This window comes from Schistocerca nitens, chromosome 2 (genome assembly GCF_023898315.1).
Source record: "Schistocerca nitens isolate TAMUIC-IGC-003100 chromosome 2, iqSchNite1.1, whole genome shotgun sequence".
NCBI classification, from domain to species: domain Eukaryota; kingdom Metazoa; phylum Arthropoda; class Insecta; order Orthoptera; family Acrididae; genus Schistocerca; species Schistocerca nitens.
Genome location: NC_064615.1, coordinates 592,632,939 through 592,654,225, shown reverse-complemented (window position 1 = coordinate 592,654,225; position 21,287 = coordinate 592,632,939). Strand labels below are relative to the sequence as shown.

The following is a 21,287-nucleotide window of genomic DNA, read 5'->3' as shown; positions in this document are numbered from 1 at the left end:
TGCGTGTTGAGTCGTAATCTGTACTTCACTTTCATGTTGCATGTGTAGCACTCGAATCACAAGAAAAACTTTAACACTACTGGATGATTGAAAACAAAGAGGGGTTAAGGAAGGCTGTTTCAACACCAATGGATAGGCCTGGGCACTGCGGGACACCCATCAGCTCACACGAAGGCAGTTGCAGGCTGGGTAGGCTAACCACCATGCAGCTCTAATGCATGGATTCTGTGTATATGCTAGCCACCTGGCTACTCCTGCTCACAACTTCCAGAGCAGACCAGTAACATCACGTGCACTACAGCCCAAGCCGCCTGACGGCCCACAGTCAGCTGTTTGCACACCTGTGCCCGGGAGCACCCGACTGAACACGTGTGGGCACACGAGCTGGAACAACTTACTTTTAATGCATACCCTATTTGAAATGTATACAAATGATGAGTATCCGACATCACGTAATCATGAGAAAATTGGCATCAAAGAAAGTGCTTTACCAATGCAAAGAATTTTAAAAGACACTGATCGTAAATACTTTAAAAGTAATGATGGAAGAAAATCTGTAATTGAACAAAGAGAGAGATATAGCTGTAGCAAGATCCAGATTCCAGAGGAAGATTCACAAATTAGACACAAAGGCACTTCAACCATTTATTACCTCGATGTAACTTTGGTCAACCAGAACAAAACTGATTATATATCTAAAAACAAAGATGATGTGACTTACCAAATGAAAGTGCTGGCAGGTCGACAGACACACAAACAAACAAACACAAACATACACACAAAATTCAAGCTTTCGCAACAAACTGTTGCCTCATCAGGAAAGAGGGAAGGAGAGGGAAAGACGAAAGGATGTTGGTTTTAAGGGAGAGGGTAAGGAGTCATTCCAATCCCGGGAGCGGAAAGACTTACCTTAGGGGGAAAAAAGGACGGGTATACACTCGCACACACATATCCATCCACACATATACAGACACAAGCAGACATATTTAAATATGTCTTTAAATATGTCTGCTTGTGTCTGTATATGTGTGGATGGATGTGTGTGTGTGTGTGTGTGTGTGTGTGTGTGTGTGTGTGTGTGTGCGCGCGAGTGTATACCCGTCCTTTTTTCCCCCTAAGGTAAGTCTTTCCGCTGCCGGGATTGGAATGACTCCTTACCCTCTCCCTTAAAACCCACATCCTTTCGTCTTTCCCTCTCCTTCCCTCTTTCCTTCCAGCTCCACTCCCTCCAAAACCTCAAAATTCCAATCAACACAATATGGAACCACAACACCCTAATTCAGTAGTTAACCTTTCCTCCAAACCTCTCTCCCAATTCGAAACCTCTGTCCTATCCAAAGGCCTCACCTTCAGCCCCACTCCCAGATTCAACCAAACAGCCCTCGTCAAAGATTTACTGTCCTACACTCGTACTCTCTGCTGGAAGTATCACTTTGCCACGAAGAAAAATGATCCTAATCCTACTCCTAACGATCCAACTCCCCAAGACACTATCCAAATGGAACCCTGCCTGGAACAGTTCCGTCCTCCGTCACAGCGGGACCCACCTCCTCTTCCTCAAAATCACCCTCTCCAAACCTTCCAGGAATTTCTCACTTCCAGCCTTGCCTCTCAATCCTTCTTAAAAAACCTCAATCCTACTCCCAACATCACCACTGCTGAAGCCCAGGCTATCCGTGATCTGAAGGCTGACCGGTCCATCGTCATCCTTCCGGCGGACAAGGGTTCCACGACCGTGGTACTTGATCGTCGGGAGTATGTCGCTGAGGGACTGCGTCAGCTTTCAGACAACACCACATACAAAGTTTGCCAAGGTAATCCCATTCCTGATGTCCAGGCGGAGCTTCAAGGAATCCTCAGAACCTTAGGCCCCCTACAAAACCTTTCACCTGACTCCATCAACCTCCTGACCCCACCGACACCCCGCACCCCTACCTTCTTCCTAAAATTCACAAACCCAATCATCCCGGCCGCCCCATTGTAGCTGGTTACCAAGCCCCCACAGAACGTATCTCCGCCTACATAGATCAACACCTTCAACCCATTACATGCAGTCTCCCATCCTTCATCAAAGACACCAACCACTTCCTCGAACGCCTGGAATCCTTACCCAATCCGTTACCCCCGGAAACCATCGTTGTAACCATTGATGCCACTTCCTTATACACAAATATCCCGCACGTCCAGGGCCTCGCTGCGATGGAGCACTTCCTTTCACGCCGATCACCTGCCACCCTACCTAAAACCTCTTTCCTCATTACCTTAGCCAGCTTCATCCTGACCCACAACTTCTTCACTTTTGAAGGCCAGACATACCAACAATTAAAGGGAACAGCCATGGGTACCAGGATGGCCCCCTCCTACGCCAACCTATTCATTGGTCGCTTAGAGGAAGCCTTCTTGGTTACCCAAGCCTGCCAACCCAAAGTTTGGTACAGATTTATTGATGACATCTTCATGATCTGGACTCACAGTGAAGAAGATCTCCAGAATTTCCTCTCCGACCTCAACTCCTTTCGTTCCATCAGATTCACCTGGTCCTACTCCAAATCCCATGCCACTTTCCTTGATGTTGACCTCCACCTGTCCAATGGCCAGCTTCACATGTCCGTTCACATCAAACCCACCAACAAGCAGCAGTACCTCCATTACGACAGCTGCCACCCATTCCACATCAAACGGTCCCTTCCCTACAGCCTAGGTCTTCGTGGCAAACTAATCTGCTCCAGTCCGGAATCCCTGAAGCATTACACCAACAACCTGACAACAGCTTTCGCATCCCGCAACTACCCTCCTGACCTGGTACAGAAGCAAATAACCAGAGCCACTTCCTCATCCTCTCAAACCCAGGACCTCCCACAGAAGAACCACAAAAGTGCCCCACTTGTGACAGGATACTTTCCGGGACTGGATCAGATTCTGAATGTGGCTCTCCAGCAGGGATACGACTTCCTCAAATCCTGCCCTGAAATGAGATCCATCCTTCATGAAATCCTCCCCACTCCACCAAGAGTGTCTTTCCGCCGTCCACCTAACCTTCGTAACCTCTTAGTTCATCCCTATGAAATCCCCAAACCACCTTCCCTACCCTCTGGCTCCTACCCTTGTAACCGCCCCCGGTGTAAAACCTGTCCCATGCACCCTCCCACCACCACCTACTCCAGTCCTGTAACCCGGAAGGTGTACACGATCAAAGGCAGAGCCACGTGTGAAAGCACCCACGTGATCTACCAACTGACCTGCCTACACTGTGATGCATTCTATGTGGGAATGACCAGCAACAAACTGTCCATTCGCATGAATGGACACAGGCAGACAGTGTTTGTTGGTAATGATCACCCTGTGGCTAAACATGCCTTGGTGCACGGCCAGCACATCTTGGCACAGTGTCACACTGTCCGGGTCATCTGGATACTTCCCACTAACACCAACCTATCCGAACTCCGGAGATGGGAACTTGCTCTTCAATATATCCTCTCTTCCCGTTATCCACCAGGCCTCAATCTCCGCTAATTTCAAGTTGCCGCCACTCATACCTCACCTGTCATTCAACAACATCTTTGCCTCTGCACTTCTGCCTCTACTGACATCTCTGCCCAAACTCTTTGTCTTTAAATATGTCTGCTTGTGTCTGTATATGTGTGGATGGATATGTGTGTGTGTGCGCGCGAGTGTATACCCATCCTTTTTTCCCCCTAAGGTAAGTCTTTCCGCTCCCGGGATTGGAATGACTCCTTACCCTCTCCCTTAAAACCCACATCCTTTCGTCTTTCCCTCTCCTTCCCTCTTTCCTGATGAGGCAACAGTTTGTTGCAAAAGCTTGAATTCTGTGTGTATGTTTGGGTTTGTTTGTGTGTCTGTCGACCTGCCAGCACTTTCATTTGGTAAGTCACATCATCTTTGTTTTTAGATATATTTTTCCTACGTGGAAAATATATATATATATATATATATATATATATATATATATATATATATATATATATATATATATATATATATATATATATATAAAAAAAGAAAGATGATGAGACTTACCAAACAAAAGCGCTGGCAGGTCGATAGACACACAAACAAACACAAATATACACACAAAATTCAAGCTTTCGCAACAAACTGTTGCCTCATCAGGAAAGAGGGAAGGAGAGGGAAAGACGAAAGGATGTGGGTTTTAAGGGAGAGGGTAAGGAGTCATTCCAATCCCGGGAGCGGAAAGACTTACCTTAGGGGGAAAAAAGGACAGGTATACACTCGCACACACACACATATCCATCCACACATACAGACACAAGCAGACATATTTTCAAATATGTGATAGTAGTTCATGGTTCTTAAAATTTCTTAAATCAAACATATAATGTTGCAGTTTGTCAAAATATGATCTGCATAAATGGTACATGAAAACTCGTTAGCCTTTATAGAAAGAATCTGTACCCTAAGAAGTTCGTAAAAATATACTTATTATGAGTGACATTTCTGTAATTTTGGGCACATTGTTCAAGAGAGAACAGCACTTGCGTATTACTATTTTACTTATAATACAATCTGAATCGCTACAGTGACAAATTTTGTATCCTTTTTCAACAACCAAATCATCAGGCAACCATCTAAGAAAGAAAGACCATATTTCATAGCTTCACGACATTGCACCAAGTGTGCTGCATTTATTGTCAGTCGCAGTCTGTCTCTATAGCCAAGAAGCAACCGACAAAGCATTGTGAAGATGTGGAATGTGATTTTTTTCAAGCAGATGATTGATGATAAACTGATGAAAACCAGTTACAACATTTGTTATTTTCCTCATGTACGTAATAAAACTGACAAACTGCAGGGACTGATGCCTGGCTGAAAATGGAGGGAAAAAAGTACCATGAACATGTGTCCAGAAATATATCTTTGCCATGGTAGATGGCACTGACAAATGAAAGTTCCTCTGACCATGTGCCATGTGTACCTTTTGTGTTGCAGGCTGTGTGGTTGACGCACTGTACTGCAGGTAGAAGAATTGTCCGGTATACACGTCAGGAACAAGACGTGATGATGATTGTGTACAGCCAAGCAGATGGAAATGGTTGAGAGGCAGCATGGCTATACCAAAACAAGTATCCTCACAGACACCAACCACAACACACAACATTTCAAGTCCTTTTTGGGTGTGGGCATGGAGATGGCAGACTGTGTGTGCACCACATTTGGAAAATGTGAAAGCCAAAGTACGATTACATGTACTTTGTGCGCACTGCATCCCATGGAGGCCACTTTCAACATCTGTTGTGACATGGATGTGATGCAGCTCTGTACTGTGCTCTGGGGTGATTTGTTATCATTTAACATACACTGTCAATTTCTGACATGTGAACATAGGACCATTTTTTCCTCCATTTCCAGTGAAGAATCTGTCCCCACAATTTGTCGGTTTTATTAATGTTCACCCTGTACATATAGCTATTCTGTGGTGCTTGCTTTTTTAGCACCAATCATTGGAGTGAAGTGATATAACATGTGGGCGATTCAATTTGCATGTGATTTGATACCAACCAACAGTGCAAGCATTCCATACAACTCAATTCAGCAACAGCAGTTAATAGGGAAGGATGGCGTATCGCTAGGTCAAGAGGACACTTTTCGTTAAAAGACAGCTGGCAGAAAGGGTTGGGAGGCCTCAAACCCTGCAGTGTGGCACTTCAGTAGCTGAGTGACTGTACACATGCTCAGTAAGCAGATGTCTCATAGCAGTGTACAGGGCCATCAGTTAGCAGGACAGTACCATATAATAAACAAGATAGGTTGGGCAAGACCTAACTGAAGCCAATAAATTTCATTTGTTGCCACAGAAACTCGAAGTGTGGTGTTTGTGAGTGTCATTTTCCCTTTTTGACTTTTAAATGTTATATTGTTTTGTTTTGAAGGAGATTATCAGCAAGAGTTACTAGAAACTGGCTAGAAGTGGAATAGAGACTGTTTGTGATGTATATTTACAACCTAGGGGACTGACCTGGGAGTCTCTCTGAAAGCAGTTATATTTCTTAGTGGTATCTAAGTAGTTACAATTTTTAACTCTTGTCCCTATGCCTAAGTGAGCCTGGTAAATCTTTCTTAGATTGATTTAGTAGTTTAACAGTGCAGGTGATTAATTCTGGTCCACCAACATGAGTAATCTACCAAGCAATATGACGCACAATTTTTATTGCGCACTAAATATCGCTAAGAGTGCATGAGTTATGGCCATGGCCACGAATGGGACTTTGTGAGAAACCACAGATGCTCCAAAGATGAGACAAAATGAAATTTATGTTTCACACAATTCTACACACTCTTTCAGGTGTTTATTCACGTTGTTGCGTATTTTAATTGGCTTTAAGTAACCAGACTGGCATGCAGCTCAATGAATTAACTGAACCCATAAGCATAACTAACTGCTACACAAATTAACTGTTCCAAAAATTGAAATCCCAATAGACATTCTATTAAACCAAAATTGCAGCCGTTACATTTTGGCACCTTGCGTGAAACTGACTCTGCATACCTGAACAGATACGCCTGTTGTATGCAGCAGGCTCTAGGCTTGGCAACATGGAAGTGGTCTCCATCTCCCCTTCCCCCCTCATGATGCTCAACGAAGAGCACAAAGTGTGTAAACAAAGTAACAGCTTTCAACCAATTTTCACTCTTGTTCTCGAAAGAAGACAGTTAATCTAGCCTGCGTCATGTAGGGGCATATGTGCACGCGCACTTGCAGTTCATCCAAGGACAACTTCGAAAGCTAGTACATTTCTTTCATTTGTTTGTGTCTATCGACAATTCAATGCTTCTGATTTTTGGCGAGTGGTCTTCTTTAATCCTACATTATTTACATGTTGTATTTATAAATGTATGGCACAATACCTTTCGGCAAGATTCTTCCACTTTTGCATAAAGCGTCGGGGCCTTGGTACTGGTATATTCAACTGAAGCCTGTCGCTGAAGAATTCTACAATGCCCTGTGATTCCATTAACAATGGTACACGATAGATGGAACTCAAATCATGGATGCATATAACCTAAAAGAAACGGAATAAAAATCAGTTTGATAGCAAATGGAAGTGTACTCACATTGACTTATGATGAATTTAACAATTTAAATGCATAGTTATAGCAGAATGTTGCCTGCCTGAGGCACCTTATGTGCAACTGCAGAGTATTCCACTGGTCCCATTGTTTTATGCAGTCATCCATTTCCACAACACAATTGTTTTGCAGGTGTACTCTGGATGTAAGACTTCATTACCCAGTCACTTTAGCAATTCAGAAATTTTGGCTGAGCAGTTCACCAACTTGATCTAACATCATAGCCACTGACGCAGTTAAAAGGGTTTAAGGAAACTTAATGGTCAAGATATGGCACAGAATATTTACTGCACATGTTCACAGAACGATCCACTAAAGAGTAGCAGAATGGCATTCCATATTTTCATGGAAAACTACTGTTTTGTAATAATTCTTGGGTAAAACCAATGTTACATATCCTACTTTCCACATTTTTATTAATTTTACAGCACATTTTGTTTATTTTTCGTTCTTCTGTCTGTAAAGAGATAGTTCACAGAAAATGTTATTAATTACTAATAAAAATGGAGAGAACTATATCACAAGCAGCACTGTCAGAAAGTGAGCTTCTTCCAACAAGGTCTTCGTTGAAAACACACACACACACACACACACACACACACACACACACACACATAAACAAAAACTAACTAACTCTGACACATGACCACAGTCTCTGGCTGCTGAGGCCCGAACCAGGCCACAGCAGCCAGAGACTGCAGTCATTGTGTGTGTGTGTGTGTGTGTGTGTGCGCGTGGGGGGGGGGGGGGGGGCGCGTATATTTTCGATGAAGGTCTTGTTAGAAGAAAGCTCACTTTCTGACAGTCTTTTTGTTGTGCCTATCTGCGACTCAGCATCTTTGCTATAAGGTGAGTAGCAACTATCCTTTTCATAATACTGTTACATTCCTTCCTGGATTTTCCGTTGTTTGATTCTGTTACAGTACTTAAGCTTTTAGTAAAAAAAAAAGCTACAGATACGATCAACCTGAAAGGTTGGTTTGATCAGCATAGTAACGTTGGTATGCCCTTACCTTACACCCACCTTTAAAGTTAACATACCCAGAGAGTTGCATAAAAACCACAGTTTAAAATGGACTTCAAACTGTGGTACAAATTGTCATTTTTCACAACAACAAACATTGCCAGAGGTGAAAGTAGCGTGAAGTGACAGAAAAACTTCTTCAATCAATAAGGATCTAATACTGGTCCTTTGAATATTTTACCTGGCTCTTAAGAATTGAGCTGACCACAAACATTCAGTATGGAGAGTAATTTGGGGAAACAATTACATACAGTCTAGGTCAAGAATGGAAACAGAGGAACAAGACAAACTGATATGCCAGTAAAAACAATCTACTAATGTTTCAGTAGAAGCAATATGATCTTCAATGCTCATATAAGTAATGGTAACATGAAGTAACTTGCCTAAATAAAAAACACCCGAAAAGACAAGAGCTTCAAACAAACGAAGTGTGAGTCTTTACCATATCTTAAACTCCATTCATCTACAGTACACTACAAGAACAGTCATTTAACTCAACTCTGAACCAGTCTCCCACTTTCAGGACTTCCAGCTGCTGAAGAATCACCTTTAATTTTACACTTTCAGAATTTTGTCTCCACTTTTGTGTATTACTTTAGTTCGAACTACAGGCAAAGTCTTTATAAATTGAATACTGAGAATATTTAACTCTATGTTTCTATGATAAATGAAAGACCAATTGGCTCTTGGTGAGTAAAAAATTCCCAGATGTGGTTGCGTGCCTTGACTTCACTTTGAGGATTCTCATGGCTGTGCATTCAGCACAACACAGAAGCCACGGTGGGCATCCAAAGCAAGTAACTTACTGTGTGTCAATTATGAATAAAGCCACTATAATTACACTGTGGTACAATTCACTGGCCGGCCAGTGTGGCCGCGCAGTTCTAGGCGCTAAAGTCTGGAACCGCACGACCGCTACAGTCGCAGGTTCGAATCCTGCCTCAGGCATGGATGTGTGTGATGTCCTTAGGTTAGTTAGGTTTAAGTAGTTCAAAATTCTAGGGGACTGGGGGACTGATGACCTCAGAAGTTAAGTCCCATAGTGCTCAGAGCCATTTGAACTTTTTTTTTCTTTACAATTCATTAATATTGCTCAAAATACCACAAACATTAGTAGTTATGGTTTTCCAAAAGACTAGCACTTCCAACATGAATGGATAGTTCAATACAAATGTACAAACAAAGTGAATATGAAAACTGCATGTGTGTTCAACTGATTTTCGGTCCAAAGAGTATCAATGAGATTTGAGAAACAAACTTTAGTGTTACCTTCAATAAAGAAACTACTACCCACAGTAATACCCAGCGTAAACATTCCAAACTGGAATGGGAAACAAATTACAGAACTCAAGTATGTGAGTGAAAAGATAAGAAGTCAGTACATAAATAACACTGAAAATAGTTCTAACTAGAAAATTGCATTAAAATAAATTAATTCACATAAATTTAATGCTTTTTCACGTGGTACTGGCTTACTCTATGACGGTGAATGATTCAGTATATTGTGTAGGAAATAAATAAGTTGTATTGCTCAGATTTATTAGTTTTGCTCCCGGATACTAAAGTTTTATTTCTTATGAAAATAGTCCTTTTTTGTACAAGATGTGTTAACTAATTCAATGTAAGAATACAGTACAACTTGTGACTGAACTCTTATACTTGCTTTTTGCATGCTGATCTAAGGACATAATAGCAACAATATAAGTTGCAATGTCTGCGTAACTAAACTGATAAGGTCTTCGACAGGTTGAAGGTTGTGAGTTAGTGAATTTTTATCTTTAAATTTTACTGAAGTATGTTATTTTGGCATCAATGTCAATGATAAAATATCACTTCTGCCTGGCATTTAATTGATTAATAATGAGAAATTAGTGTAGTTGTATAGTAATAAGTAAATAATTCCAAGAATAATAAAAATTAACTCATTTCTCAGAGATCTGGAAGTCACGCAAAATGCTGTGACGCAAGAAGTTTGCAAAAACGAGCTTTGGTGACTTTAAAAACTAAGTCACCGAAAAGAAAGTAAGTCAACCAGACCACAGCTAATAATTCTGTTTATAAACTCTGTGCAGTGTAAGGATTTAGAAATTAAGGAACTGAGGGACAAGACTGAACTTTTAAGAAAACTAAATGCACAGAAAGAGACGGCAGTAAAGAGATGTGATGGGAACGAAGTTTTTCGCGACGGCACTTATATGTAAAACATTCTTGATATTCTTGCCGCATCAGTTCTGGATAAAATCTCGAGCTTTCGACGATTACCTCTATCATTATCGTCAGGATCTGACTGTCTTCACTGCTGCTGTGATAGCCTTATTTATAGCCCGTGGAAGGCTTCTGATTGGTCGGAGATTACGTACTGCTGTCGCAATGTCACTGTGGGCACCAGTGGCGCCACCGCTTCCGTTGGAACGTAAATCTTGGAAGGGACATCTCTGCTCCTTCTCTGCATCAAGCGATCATTTCCATGCACAGCTCAGATGGTATCCGCTATCGCGGTTAAAGTTGTTTTGGCTCATTCTTACTTCAACAGCCTCCTTAATAACATAATGCCAGTACATGGCAGCATGAGACAGAATTTTTGTTTCATCGAACAAAATTTTATGTTTGTTTGTGAGGCTGTGCTCCGCAGCTGCCGATTTCTCCAGTTCTCTATTTTTAATACGGCGTTGGTGTTCTGCGTAGCGATCGGAAACGGTACGAATCGTCTGACCTATATAATTAGTTCCACACTCGCAGGGTATATTATATACTCCAGGGATCCTGAGGCCGAGATTGTCCTTAACAGGGCGCATAATCTCCTTAATTTTCTTAGGAGGACGAAAAATTGGTCTTATACCTCGTCTATGCAGGACTCTTCCTATTTGCTGGAAATCGTGCCACAAAAAGGAAGAACCCAAATCAGTGTTTCATCCTGTGAGTGTGCAGCATTTTTACGTTTCTTTTTTTTTTTTTTTTTTTGATAACGCTGCCTTTATATCGCGTGCACCATAGCCATTCTTTTGGAACACGTACTTCAGATGGTTAATCTCTGACCTTAAGTGGTCCTTGTCAGAAACAGTTTTTGCTCTATATACCAATGTGTTCCAAACGGCTCTCTTCTGAGCAGGATTATGGAAACACTGTGCATTCAGGTATAAAATGTCATTTGGACCAACTCTAATCTGTTAGCCTGGATGTGGTATCGCTGTACACAAAAGTTCCAGTGGAGGACACTTTGAAAATGCTGGCGGATCTTTTTCCTCCTGAAACTATAAAGTTGTTCTGCCACATGATGACGACCACCTACTTCTCGTATGGAAACAAATTTTATGAAATGACGAACGGTATGGCGATGGGCTCTCCGTTGACTCCATCACTGGCTAACTTTTTTATGGAGAATTTTGACGAACGTGCATTAAATTCGGCTCCCCTCCGTCCATCCTTATTTTATCGTTACGCTGATGATACATTTATGATCTGGCCACATGGTGCAGAAGCTCTCGAACAATTCACGGAACACATGAACAGCTTACATTCGAACACCCACTTCACTGTCGAGATGGAGAAGGAGGGGAGACTGCCTTTCATAGATGTTTTAGTACAACGACAGGTGGACGGGCGTCTTGGCCACTCTGTATAACGTAAGCCGATGCATACCGATTTATACCTGAATGCTCAGAAGAGAGCCGTTTTGAACACATTGGTATATAGAGCAAAAACTGTTTCTGACAAGGACCACTTAAGGTCTGAGATTAACCATCTGAAGTACATGTTCCGAAAGAATGGCTATGGTGCACGCAATATAAAGGCAGCTTCCCCCCCCTCAAACCCCCCTCGCAAAAAAAAAAAGAGAGAGAGAGAGAGAGAGAGAGAGAGAGAGGAAGAAGAAACGTGAAAATGCTGCACACTCACAGGATGAAACACCAATTGTGGTTCTTCCTTTTTGTGGCACGATTTCCAGTAAAATATGAAGAGTCCTGCACAGATGAGGTATAAGACCAATTTTTCATCCTCCTGAGAAAATTAAAGAGATTATGTGCCCTGTTAAGGACAATCTCGGCCTCAGGGTCCCTGGACTATATAATATACCCTGTAAGTGTGGAAGTAATTATATAGGTCAGATGATTCGTACTGTTTCCGACTGCTGTGCAGAACACCAATGCTACACTAAGAATAAGGAACAGGAGAAATCAGCAATTGTGGAGCACAGTCTCACGAACAAACATAAAATTTTTTCAATGAAACAAAAATTCTGTCCCATGTCTCCACATACTGGCATTATGTTATTAAGGAGGCTGTTGAAATAAGAATGAGCCAAAACTTTAACCGCGATAGCGGATACCATCTGAGCGGTGCATGGAAACGAGCGCTTGATGCAGAGAAAAAGCAGAGATGTCCCTTCCAAGGACTATTTTCCAACTGAAGCGGTGACGCCATCGGCGCCCACAGTGACATTGTCTGCGACAGCAGTACGTAATCGCCTACCAATCATAAGCCGACCAATCAGAAGCCTTCCAAGGGCTATAAATAAGGCTGCCACAGCAGCAGTGAAGACAGTCAGCTCCTGACGATGATGATAGAGGTAATCGTCGAAAGCTCGAGATTTTATCCAGAACTGACGTGGCAAGAATATTGAGAATGTTGTACATACAAGGAGATGTGATGTAGCCTTATGAAGTAACATAAACGTTGTTTGTTATGTTTTTTTCATTAATGTGGACAAAAACGTCATCTGATACGAAAGAAAAAACAAATCACACAGGAGTGTGTGCAACGTGTTGTCATTCACTGCAAATAAGATGTCCATTGAATGAAAGCAAAAGGGTGAAGTGGAATTCAGACATTGCCCGTGCATTGGCTTCAAGAGTTTTATCGTCAAAAACATATGCTTATTTGCGAAAGCGAAAAATACTTTTGTTGTGAAGGTCAACTTTCAGGAATGGACAAAGGAATTCAAATGGAGATCGGATACTGTCAACATATCCGATGTTTACTGAAGGCTAAGTCTAAACATTTGTACTGCCCAAGAGAGACCAACAGTTTCCAGGGGGCTCCTGCCAATAATAGACATTTCTGCCGAAATACTCCCTCTGCTAAAACCCATTACACTGCAATTTCAACTATATCTCACATTGTTAATAGTATTGTATGCGTATTATCTTGTACATCTATTATAGGATAGGTAACTAGTCATCAAACTGAGTAGGTACGGAGCAGTAGAAAAGAATGTGGTAATCAGTATATTCTACATGCCTATTTGCTGCTCACCACCAACTCCATTTGCTGAGTAATGATCTATCCTTAAATAGATGCACTTCTCCTTTGATTTTCCGTCATCTACAAACTGAAATGACATTCATTCAATTACATTAACATGTCTGAAAAGGAAATTTGCTGTTAAAAAAAAAAGTCAATCCATTTCAAGTCAACCAAAGGTTTACAGCCCATAGGGTTCACACTCTTAATGCATAGCTCATTTGTTTCCCCAATTTAAACGAATGAAAACTGATCATTGTTTTGAAAGGGTCATGAAACAAAAACACCTAACTTCAAAATTTTAGATGTTAGGAGAAGCTGAAACTCATGTTACTGAATAGAGCTCTATTTGAGCTTTAATTTGATACATGTGACAAGGGACATTGTAACATTTGTTAAGATTTTATTAAAACCCAAAAAATATATATTGGAAAATTTCAAAACACCCCTTTCATTTTTTTCCCAAAAAAAATTCATGGCAACAAATAGTGGTTCAAATTTAAAGGCAGAGAAAAATGAGTACTGGAGAAATGAAATTAAATACAGCACACTAAATTACATAAAAAATTGAAAGACATTTTAATAACCTGTGAAATCAGTACAGTCCTTCAAAAACCACACTGAGGTATTAGGCTTACTAAGACCTAAATAACATTTTTATTAAACCTATAGCACACCTGACACGACATTTAAATTGTAAAATTTACATGAAACAGACACACTGTGGCAAAATGACATTAATGACCATCTGCTTTCTTTATGTTAGAAGAGTTTTCAACTGTCTTTTTTTGGCACAAAGGATAATAGTGAAAAAGCTGGCCAAACAATGCATTATTTACTTACATAATACCTATCAGAATAATTAAACAAATAAAGCAACAGGTCCCCCTGAATTCCATCCAAACACAAAACCCAATAACTTCAAACTTATTAGACTAATGGCCAATTTCACCCACTTTGAGCACTGGTAATACTGGTTACGGCAATTTTAAGTAGCAGAATTTCAATGCATGCACATCTTATGAATGTGTACGATTGATTTACTATTCAAGTAGTATGACTGAATTGCAACCTGGTATTCAGGCACTCTGAATAAGAGAATGTAGCGTACAAGTTCCTTTGACTATTTCTGACTTACTTGATCAGGACGACAACTTTATTTCATTCTGCTAGTATTCCTCTGTTGTACATAATTCAAAACTTGTGCCAGGAATGGTTTCTTGAGTAAAACTTCTATAGAGAAAAAGTTTTTGATGGTTTTTTTAACTACAGTCATCCAATACTGTTTAAAACCATAAACTGCCATTTCACTGTGTATTATTATATTTATATTCTGTATTATCTAGATTTCAGCTTTTATGTTATTATCAAGTACAATGCTAGAAGTTGTTAGACAATTATAATGTCATATCTGTTATGGCTTTTATATTTCTACAGTTGCTCAAGTGTCATGGCTTTATTTTCAAATGCCTTTTGCAAATTTGTTTCAGGAGCAATTCTTTTGAGCCTGTTCATAAGCGCTTGTTTACTATGTGCTGTGGTAAAAACAGTCCAGTCTTTATCGATATTGTTATGCCTTGTGAAGACGTGTTGAGAATGTTTTTACATTATGCAGCACTGCCACCAGAAAAATAAAATATTTTTCTAATATTAGGCATTTTTTTTCCTTTGTTACTGGCAAGGAAACCGTGTGAACTGGCCCTCTTTGATTTTCTTCATACTTATAGAATTAGAATGCCTGTGCCTGCACGTAAAGAAATGTGAAAATTGTAGTGGACTGTTAAGGCAGCCAGTCCACAGTGAAGTAGCCGAAAGGGCACGTGTCAACTCACGCCGTCTGGCGTTAAGTCTGGAACAGGATTCGTAATGAATGTGATAAAGAAAAGAACGTAGCTACTAGAACTATTGTCCTTTGGTATACAGCATTCTGGATGATACAAGTGAGACTCTATCTTGAGGTACATGCAATGGTACAAATGGCGCCTTGCTAGGTCGTAGCCATTAACTTAGCTGAAGGCTATTCTAACTGTCTCTCGGCAAATGAGAGAAAGGCTTCGTCAGTGTAGTCGCTAGCAACGTCGTCGTACAACTGGGGCGAGTGCTAGTCAGTCTCTCGAGACCTGCCTTGTGGTGGCGCTCGGTCTGCGATCCTGACAGTGGCGACACGCGGGTCCGACATGTACTAATGGACCGCGGCCGATTTAAGCTACCACCTAGCAAGTGTGGTGTCTGGCGGTGACACAACAAAAATACCTCATTAAACTATAAAATTGTATCACACTCTCAATTTCTAGAAACAAAAACATTTAATTTTCTATTTGGTATTTCTCATTTTTGTACCAAATTTTAATTAATCATACATAGGTGAATTTTCATGCAATTAGTAATCTAAAATAATGAACTTTTTTATTCAGTGTGGTGTACCGCTTTAGGAAGTTTATGTCCCCTCGCAGACCAAATACTAAAAGCATGAAGACAAAGGGCAGCCCATAGAGCCACCTTGTTTCCTCAGCTTTGATAGAAAACACTGAATGCCACTGCATGATGCAGTAAGCAGTCACAAATGAAGATATAAATCAGATGTTTGAGAGATCAGTACTATCCTCTTGATAGTAAACAACAAAAGATGCAGTGTGGGTTATGGTCCAGCATTAGGAATGAACTTCATCTTGAGGCACTAATATGTTATTTTCTGAAAAATCACAGGTTATGAGAATTTGTGCCTGTTTTGAATTGTTTTGTTTAGCTGGAAAACTGGTTTGCATCACTATACCAAATATGAACTAACAACAGAAATGAGTGTAATTACCTTCAAAATCAGCTTCAGTGATGTTAATATCACCCAGTACCAAAACTAACACACACTTAAGAGGTTAACAGTCTTTTTCAAACTTGGCAGATGCACTATTATCTGTAAACACTACACTGTAAAAACTGTCATCCAAGAGTAAATTTAAAGCCACCATTCTTTGTGATATGAAGTGCTAATTAAAGTCAGTGAATTGCAGTACTGTATTTTAAAATAAATTTCCCCTCCATCTCACCCTTTCCCCACCTTAAAATTATATAAAATGCAAACAGAAATTTGAAAGAAATACATTTTATGATAATAAATAGAAGGGGGTTTGAGATTTTGGAAAACCAAAATTTGTAGAATTTTATAAGATTAAAGTATTTTTACAATAATGCTGTATTGCATACCACATTAATGCAAAGGTGAAGTTCTATAAAATGACTCTAGAGCAAACTCTATGGCTTCAATAATTTTGGAATTATACTCAAATTTATTCCTCAAAAGGTTCGGAAAATTTGAAGCTCTTATATTTTAAAATCCATAAAGAAAAAATAGTCAAAAACTGTTACAAATTGCAGTGTTTATAAACAGCATGGTAATAGGTATCCAGAAAAATCAAGATCCAGAATTTAACTAAATTAGGTTGATTAAATAAAGAATGACCCTGCGGCAGAAAAACCTCTCACATTTTAATGACTGATAATTTTTTTAATCCATCAATATTCAACTGATAATGAATTTACTCACAGGTTCACTTGATATTTGGAGGAAATAAAGACTTTTTCTGGGAGATTATGTAGTGGATGAATGTGGGGATGACATACATTAAGTTCAAGAAGAAATTTTGGAATTATAATGAAGAACATTTGAAATAAATAGTCTCCATTTTTATTCAGTTTCCAATTTAAAATCCTGTGGGTAGAAAATCCTTAAATGATTTAAACTGGATCTACAATCTTTGGTGTTTGAAGCAGACAGTGGGAGTAGGCATCCAGCCACTTCACTTCAGAGGCTAACAGTAGTGTTATTCCTTCAGAAATTACACACAAAAGAGTGCAGAAATTTGAGGCTAAGGGCAAGATCTTCACACAGAGTGAACTTTGAAATCTCTAGACCCCCTCTCTCTCTCTCTCTCTCTCTCTCTCTCTCTCTCTCTCTCTCTCTCTCTCTCTCACACACACACACACACACACACACACACACACACACACACACACACACAATTATTTTATTACAGATTCCATGATGAAAGAGGGGACAGAAAACTGATTTGCATGACCTTTTGGTGCCAGAATCCTGTTGTACAATGCAATTTCTGTTCAAATGTTGTGAGGTTTGACAGACTTCAGTCCCTTCTAATAAATGTTGAAGTAAACGACATTTCACTAATCAAGAACAAATGTGAAACTGATCAACTGCAGAAGGTAAGAATATTCTTTGTAATGGTGTGCGCGTATTTCAAGTGTGAATATACATTATTTCATGAATTAAAGGCATGCGTAAATTTTGTGGTTGTTTGCATTTGCATTTTATACAGAAAATGCCATGAAAGACAAATAAGTACGGCATAAAACTGTTTCGTCAGAGTCAAAGGTCATGTATGGAATTTCACTTCTTACACAGTTGAGAGGAATGGCACAGTGACTGCTCAGAGATCTATCTATAAAGGGTTACACTGTTTCACAGATAGATTTTACGTGATTCTGACTCTGGCTAAAGACTATAGAGCAGCAAAAACTGCTATTGCGAACACTGTAGGCAAATCTTAACTGGGATTACCTTATGCAATAAAAGATACCAAACTTCAAAAGAGTGTACTTTTGCTGTGTATAGATAATGTCTTGCCACTGTTTGAAGAACAAGTGAACATACATATGACAGGCGCACAGCACGATAATGAGATGGTCACCTTTACTTGCAGGAGAAACAGTGAAATAAAGGCCAGCCTATTTGTGGTAAAATAAAAGCCTGCCTGTTTGTGGATCACAACAATATGATCAATAGTTGTCTCATGCAGTGCTGCAGTATCCAACCATGGAATGATGGAGGAAGTTTGCTTTTCATATAAAGATAACAGTTTTGGCAAACTTTGTCATACTACATTGTAGTTACTTTAATTTTTTTTTCATGTTTCTGCTTGGGAATAAAGCACTATCTTTGCTTTTTACTAAAGATCTCTACTTCTTTTTGTTCCTATAAAAGTTACATTCACCATCAGATACAGCAAAGGACTGGGACCATTGCAGGATCATGAAGGAGGAATTGATTGCTGTTCATAAACAGATGGAAGCTGCACTGGCAGCTGTCAACTGAGTTTGTAGGGTCACTGTGAATTGTGCCTGTTGTGGAATGTCCTTTCGTAAATGCTACTCCTGTTGCCAACATGGTTCACTAAGATCACATTAGCACCTGAAGGTGGCTGATGAGACTTGCCCACATACGGAGCTGTTTCACAAGGAAGGTTTTATGAGACAAATTGACAAAAACTTGGCCCATACTTTTAGCAAAATTGATTTAGACATTGTCTTGCACCAATAATGAGACAGGGCTAACACGTTTTGCTTCCATCAATGTCTGGGCAGCCACACAGGAGAAAGAATAGTCTGTTAGGTTAAAGCACTTGAGTGTTAGGAAATGGTGGAAAACGAAAATCTTGAAATATTAACCGTGAACTTGCCCCACAATTCATGTGACTCTCAGAATCATATTAGACATGAAGAGTTGGTTTTGTGAGGCTACAGAATTTCTGCAAAATTAAATTGGAGACTATTCCTATAAGCATTAGAAGTGTGAAGTTTCCTGTGTCCTTAACATCACATGAACTAGAGCATCAATTTAATATACAGGATGTTCCGTATTAGTGCAAATACTTGTTTTGTATTGGGTCGTTTGAAGTACTCCTTGTGCCGTGTACCGTGGTTGGACTTTGCCAGCAGATACCTTTTATCATAGCAAGTGTGCTATGGAGCTCCCAATACTGCACAGACTGCTTGATGGGTGCCTCCGAGTAGATATTAATAGTTGCCAATGAATAAGTTATATAATAATGAATATGTAAACAATTTTGTAAGAAATTGGCAGAACAATTCAGTGTGAGTGATATCTCAACTCAAAGCATATCTGTACACGGTTATTCAATAAATGTTCATGGTTATACAAACCATTTGAAAGTTATTTCAAGAGTATTAATTGAAGAACAATCATTAAATATTGCATCAATATTTAAATCTATATCAACATTTTCAGCTTTTTGCCAACCAGAACCTTCTCATTTTAAGCCTACACATGAAGGTAGGGAAATTTTTGGCAACATGTAGAATACATATAAATTAGATTTACCAGGTGTGCTTAAAGCAACATGCAGAAGAACCGTTAAGTCTATCTAGGTCAAAAATATATCTGACTAAATTAATATGGGCAAGAGTAAATGGACTTGGTGGACCTACATTAATAATTACATGTTTCTAATTGCCACCAAGTTCACAGTGGTTATACGGTCATTTAAAGACAGTCAAACTCGAGAGCACAGAAATACCCCAAAAATCTGTGGGGTGCAACGATCAATATTCATTGCTCCTATGTGCATGTCATTACATGGTGGGTACACAGCAGCCACAATTTCAAAAACAAATTATGTAACATTCATCAAAATGTTGCTTACAAAACTTAAATATGAACACTATTGTTTTCAAACCAGCTACAGAATGGCTAAGTAAAACATGACAATAGTAGTTCACGGCACTGAAGTGAATGCTATGTAACATGGCTCAATCTCTTTGATCACAAAGGATATTTTTCTGTTCCTTATGTCCAGCTAAGATATGAGTGATAACTTTTGTGGACAGGTGGCTTGTGGAGTATGGATGTAGATGTAGAAATGTGCCTGAATTACTATAATGTGAAGAAAACAGTCTTACGTAAAGACACCTTTTAGGTGAGATATACATGGAGGGGAAGTCGTTAAGTTCATGAACAGGCAACTTAGACCAAAGCAAAACTTACCTATGCTATTGGTACAGTAATTTGCAAATATCCTAATAATTTGAAGTGGCAAATTTTGAACAGAATTTCAAAGAAATGAGAGACACTAATTGGATTCTCATAGGTTTGTTAAACTGAGCAGAAGACACCTGAAATCAAACATCTGCACCAGTACTTCTGTTTTGTTACAGTGAGGCATACTTTCATTAGATAGGAGGTGACCAACAATATCACTTTTGGCATATGAAATATGGTATTTAATACTGACTCCCAGTTGTTCTTAGGCTAGATTTATGAATGGAGTAGAGAAAGTCTCGTTAAAAGATAAGCAATCTGTGTACATAAGGCTCCACAAAGGTCACAAATAGCAGGCATTGCTTCACCTGAAGAAGATAAGTTGGCAAATATCACTGCATAGAATATCTAAATATATTATTTGCCGACACCATGAAAGTAGTGGTGCCATCAACAATACAAATCTTCAAGTTATTTATGCCACAAATTTGCACACAATTATTCAAAATAAGGATCTTTAACAACCATGTTTTCATTTACTAAGCTTCATCAATGTTTATGAAACTCAGTTAAGCACTGTCACGAAAGTCATTCTCACGACTCATATAATGCGCAAAAATTCTTGACGTCTTCTGTTAATGTTCCGATTCTGGATCACTAGTATCGATATAAACTCTATCTTTCTTTCTCTTTCCTCCAGAGAGGGAGCAGCACATGTTAGAATATCAATGTAATGGCTAGTTAGGCTGCTAAAAGAAAGTCCCTGACACTTCACGCATGTGGACCACATCGTATGGAGGAGATAATCTAGCGCCAATCCGAGTTTTGGAATCCGCAGATGTTGCCATGGTGATGGTGCTGGGTTGCGCCCCTACCACTTACCACCCCACGTCACATCACACGTGGTGCCATGCTTTCTTAGTGGCTGCAAAGCATCGGTTGTGTGTTCATTGTTTGTCACAGATTGTGAGTGACCAAGTCCGTTCATGTTAACAGTGCGGTGCAAAGTGACAATTTCAAATGTACATGATACGACCTTTTCCTCTACTCACAGAAAAGTAGGCAGGGGCATTACCTTAACGAGCCAATCTCATGAGCTTGTATATAATGTATGACACTATTTTGAGG

General features: G+C 39.8%; 1 protein-coding gene across 1 annotated transcript in view; it reads right to left on the bottom strand.

The window, feature by feature from the left end:
• The window catches only part of LOC126236660 (CTP synthase), a 78,192-nt gene that overhangs the window by 40,297 nt on the left and 16,608 nt on the right, over window positions 1-21,287 (bottom strand). Inside the window, exon 6 of the mRNA XM_049946129.1 lies at window positions 6,886-7,040. Within this exon, the coding sequence (XP_049802086.1) occupies window positions 6,886-7,040 (155 nt within the window). The remainder of the gene's footprint in view (window positions 1-6,885; window positions 7,041-21,287) is intronic.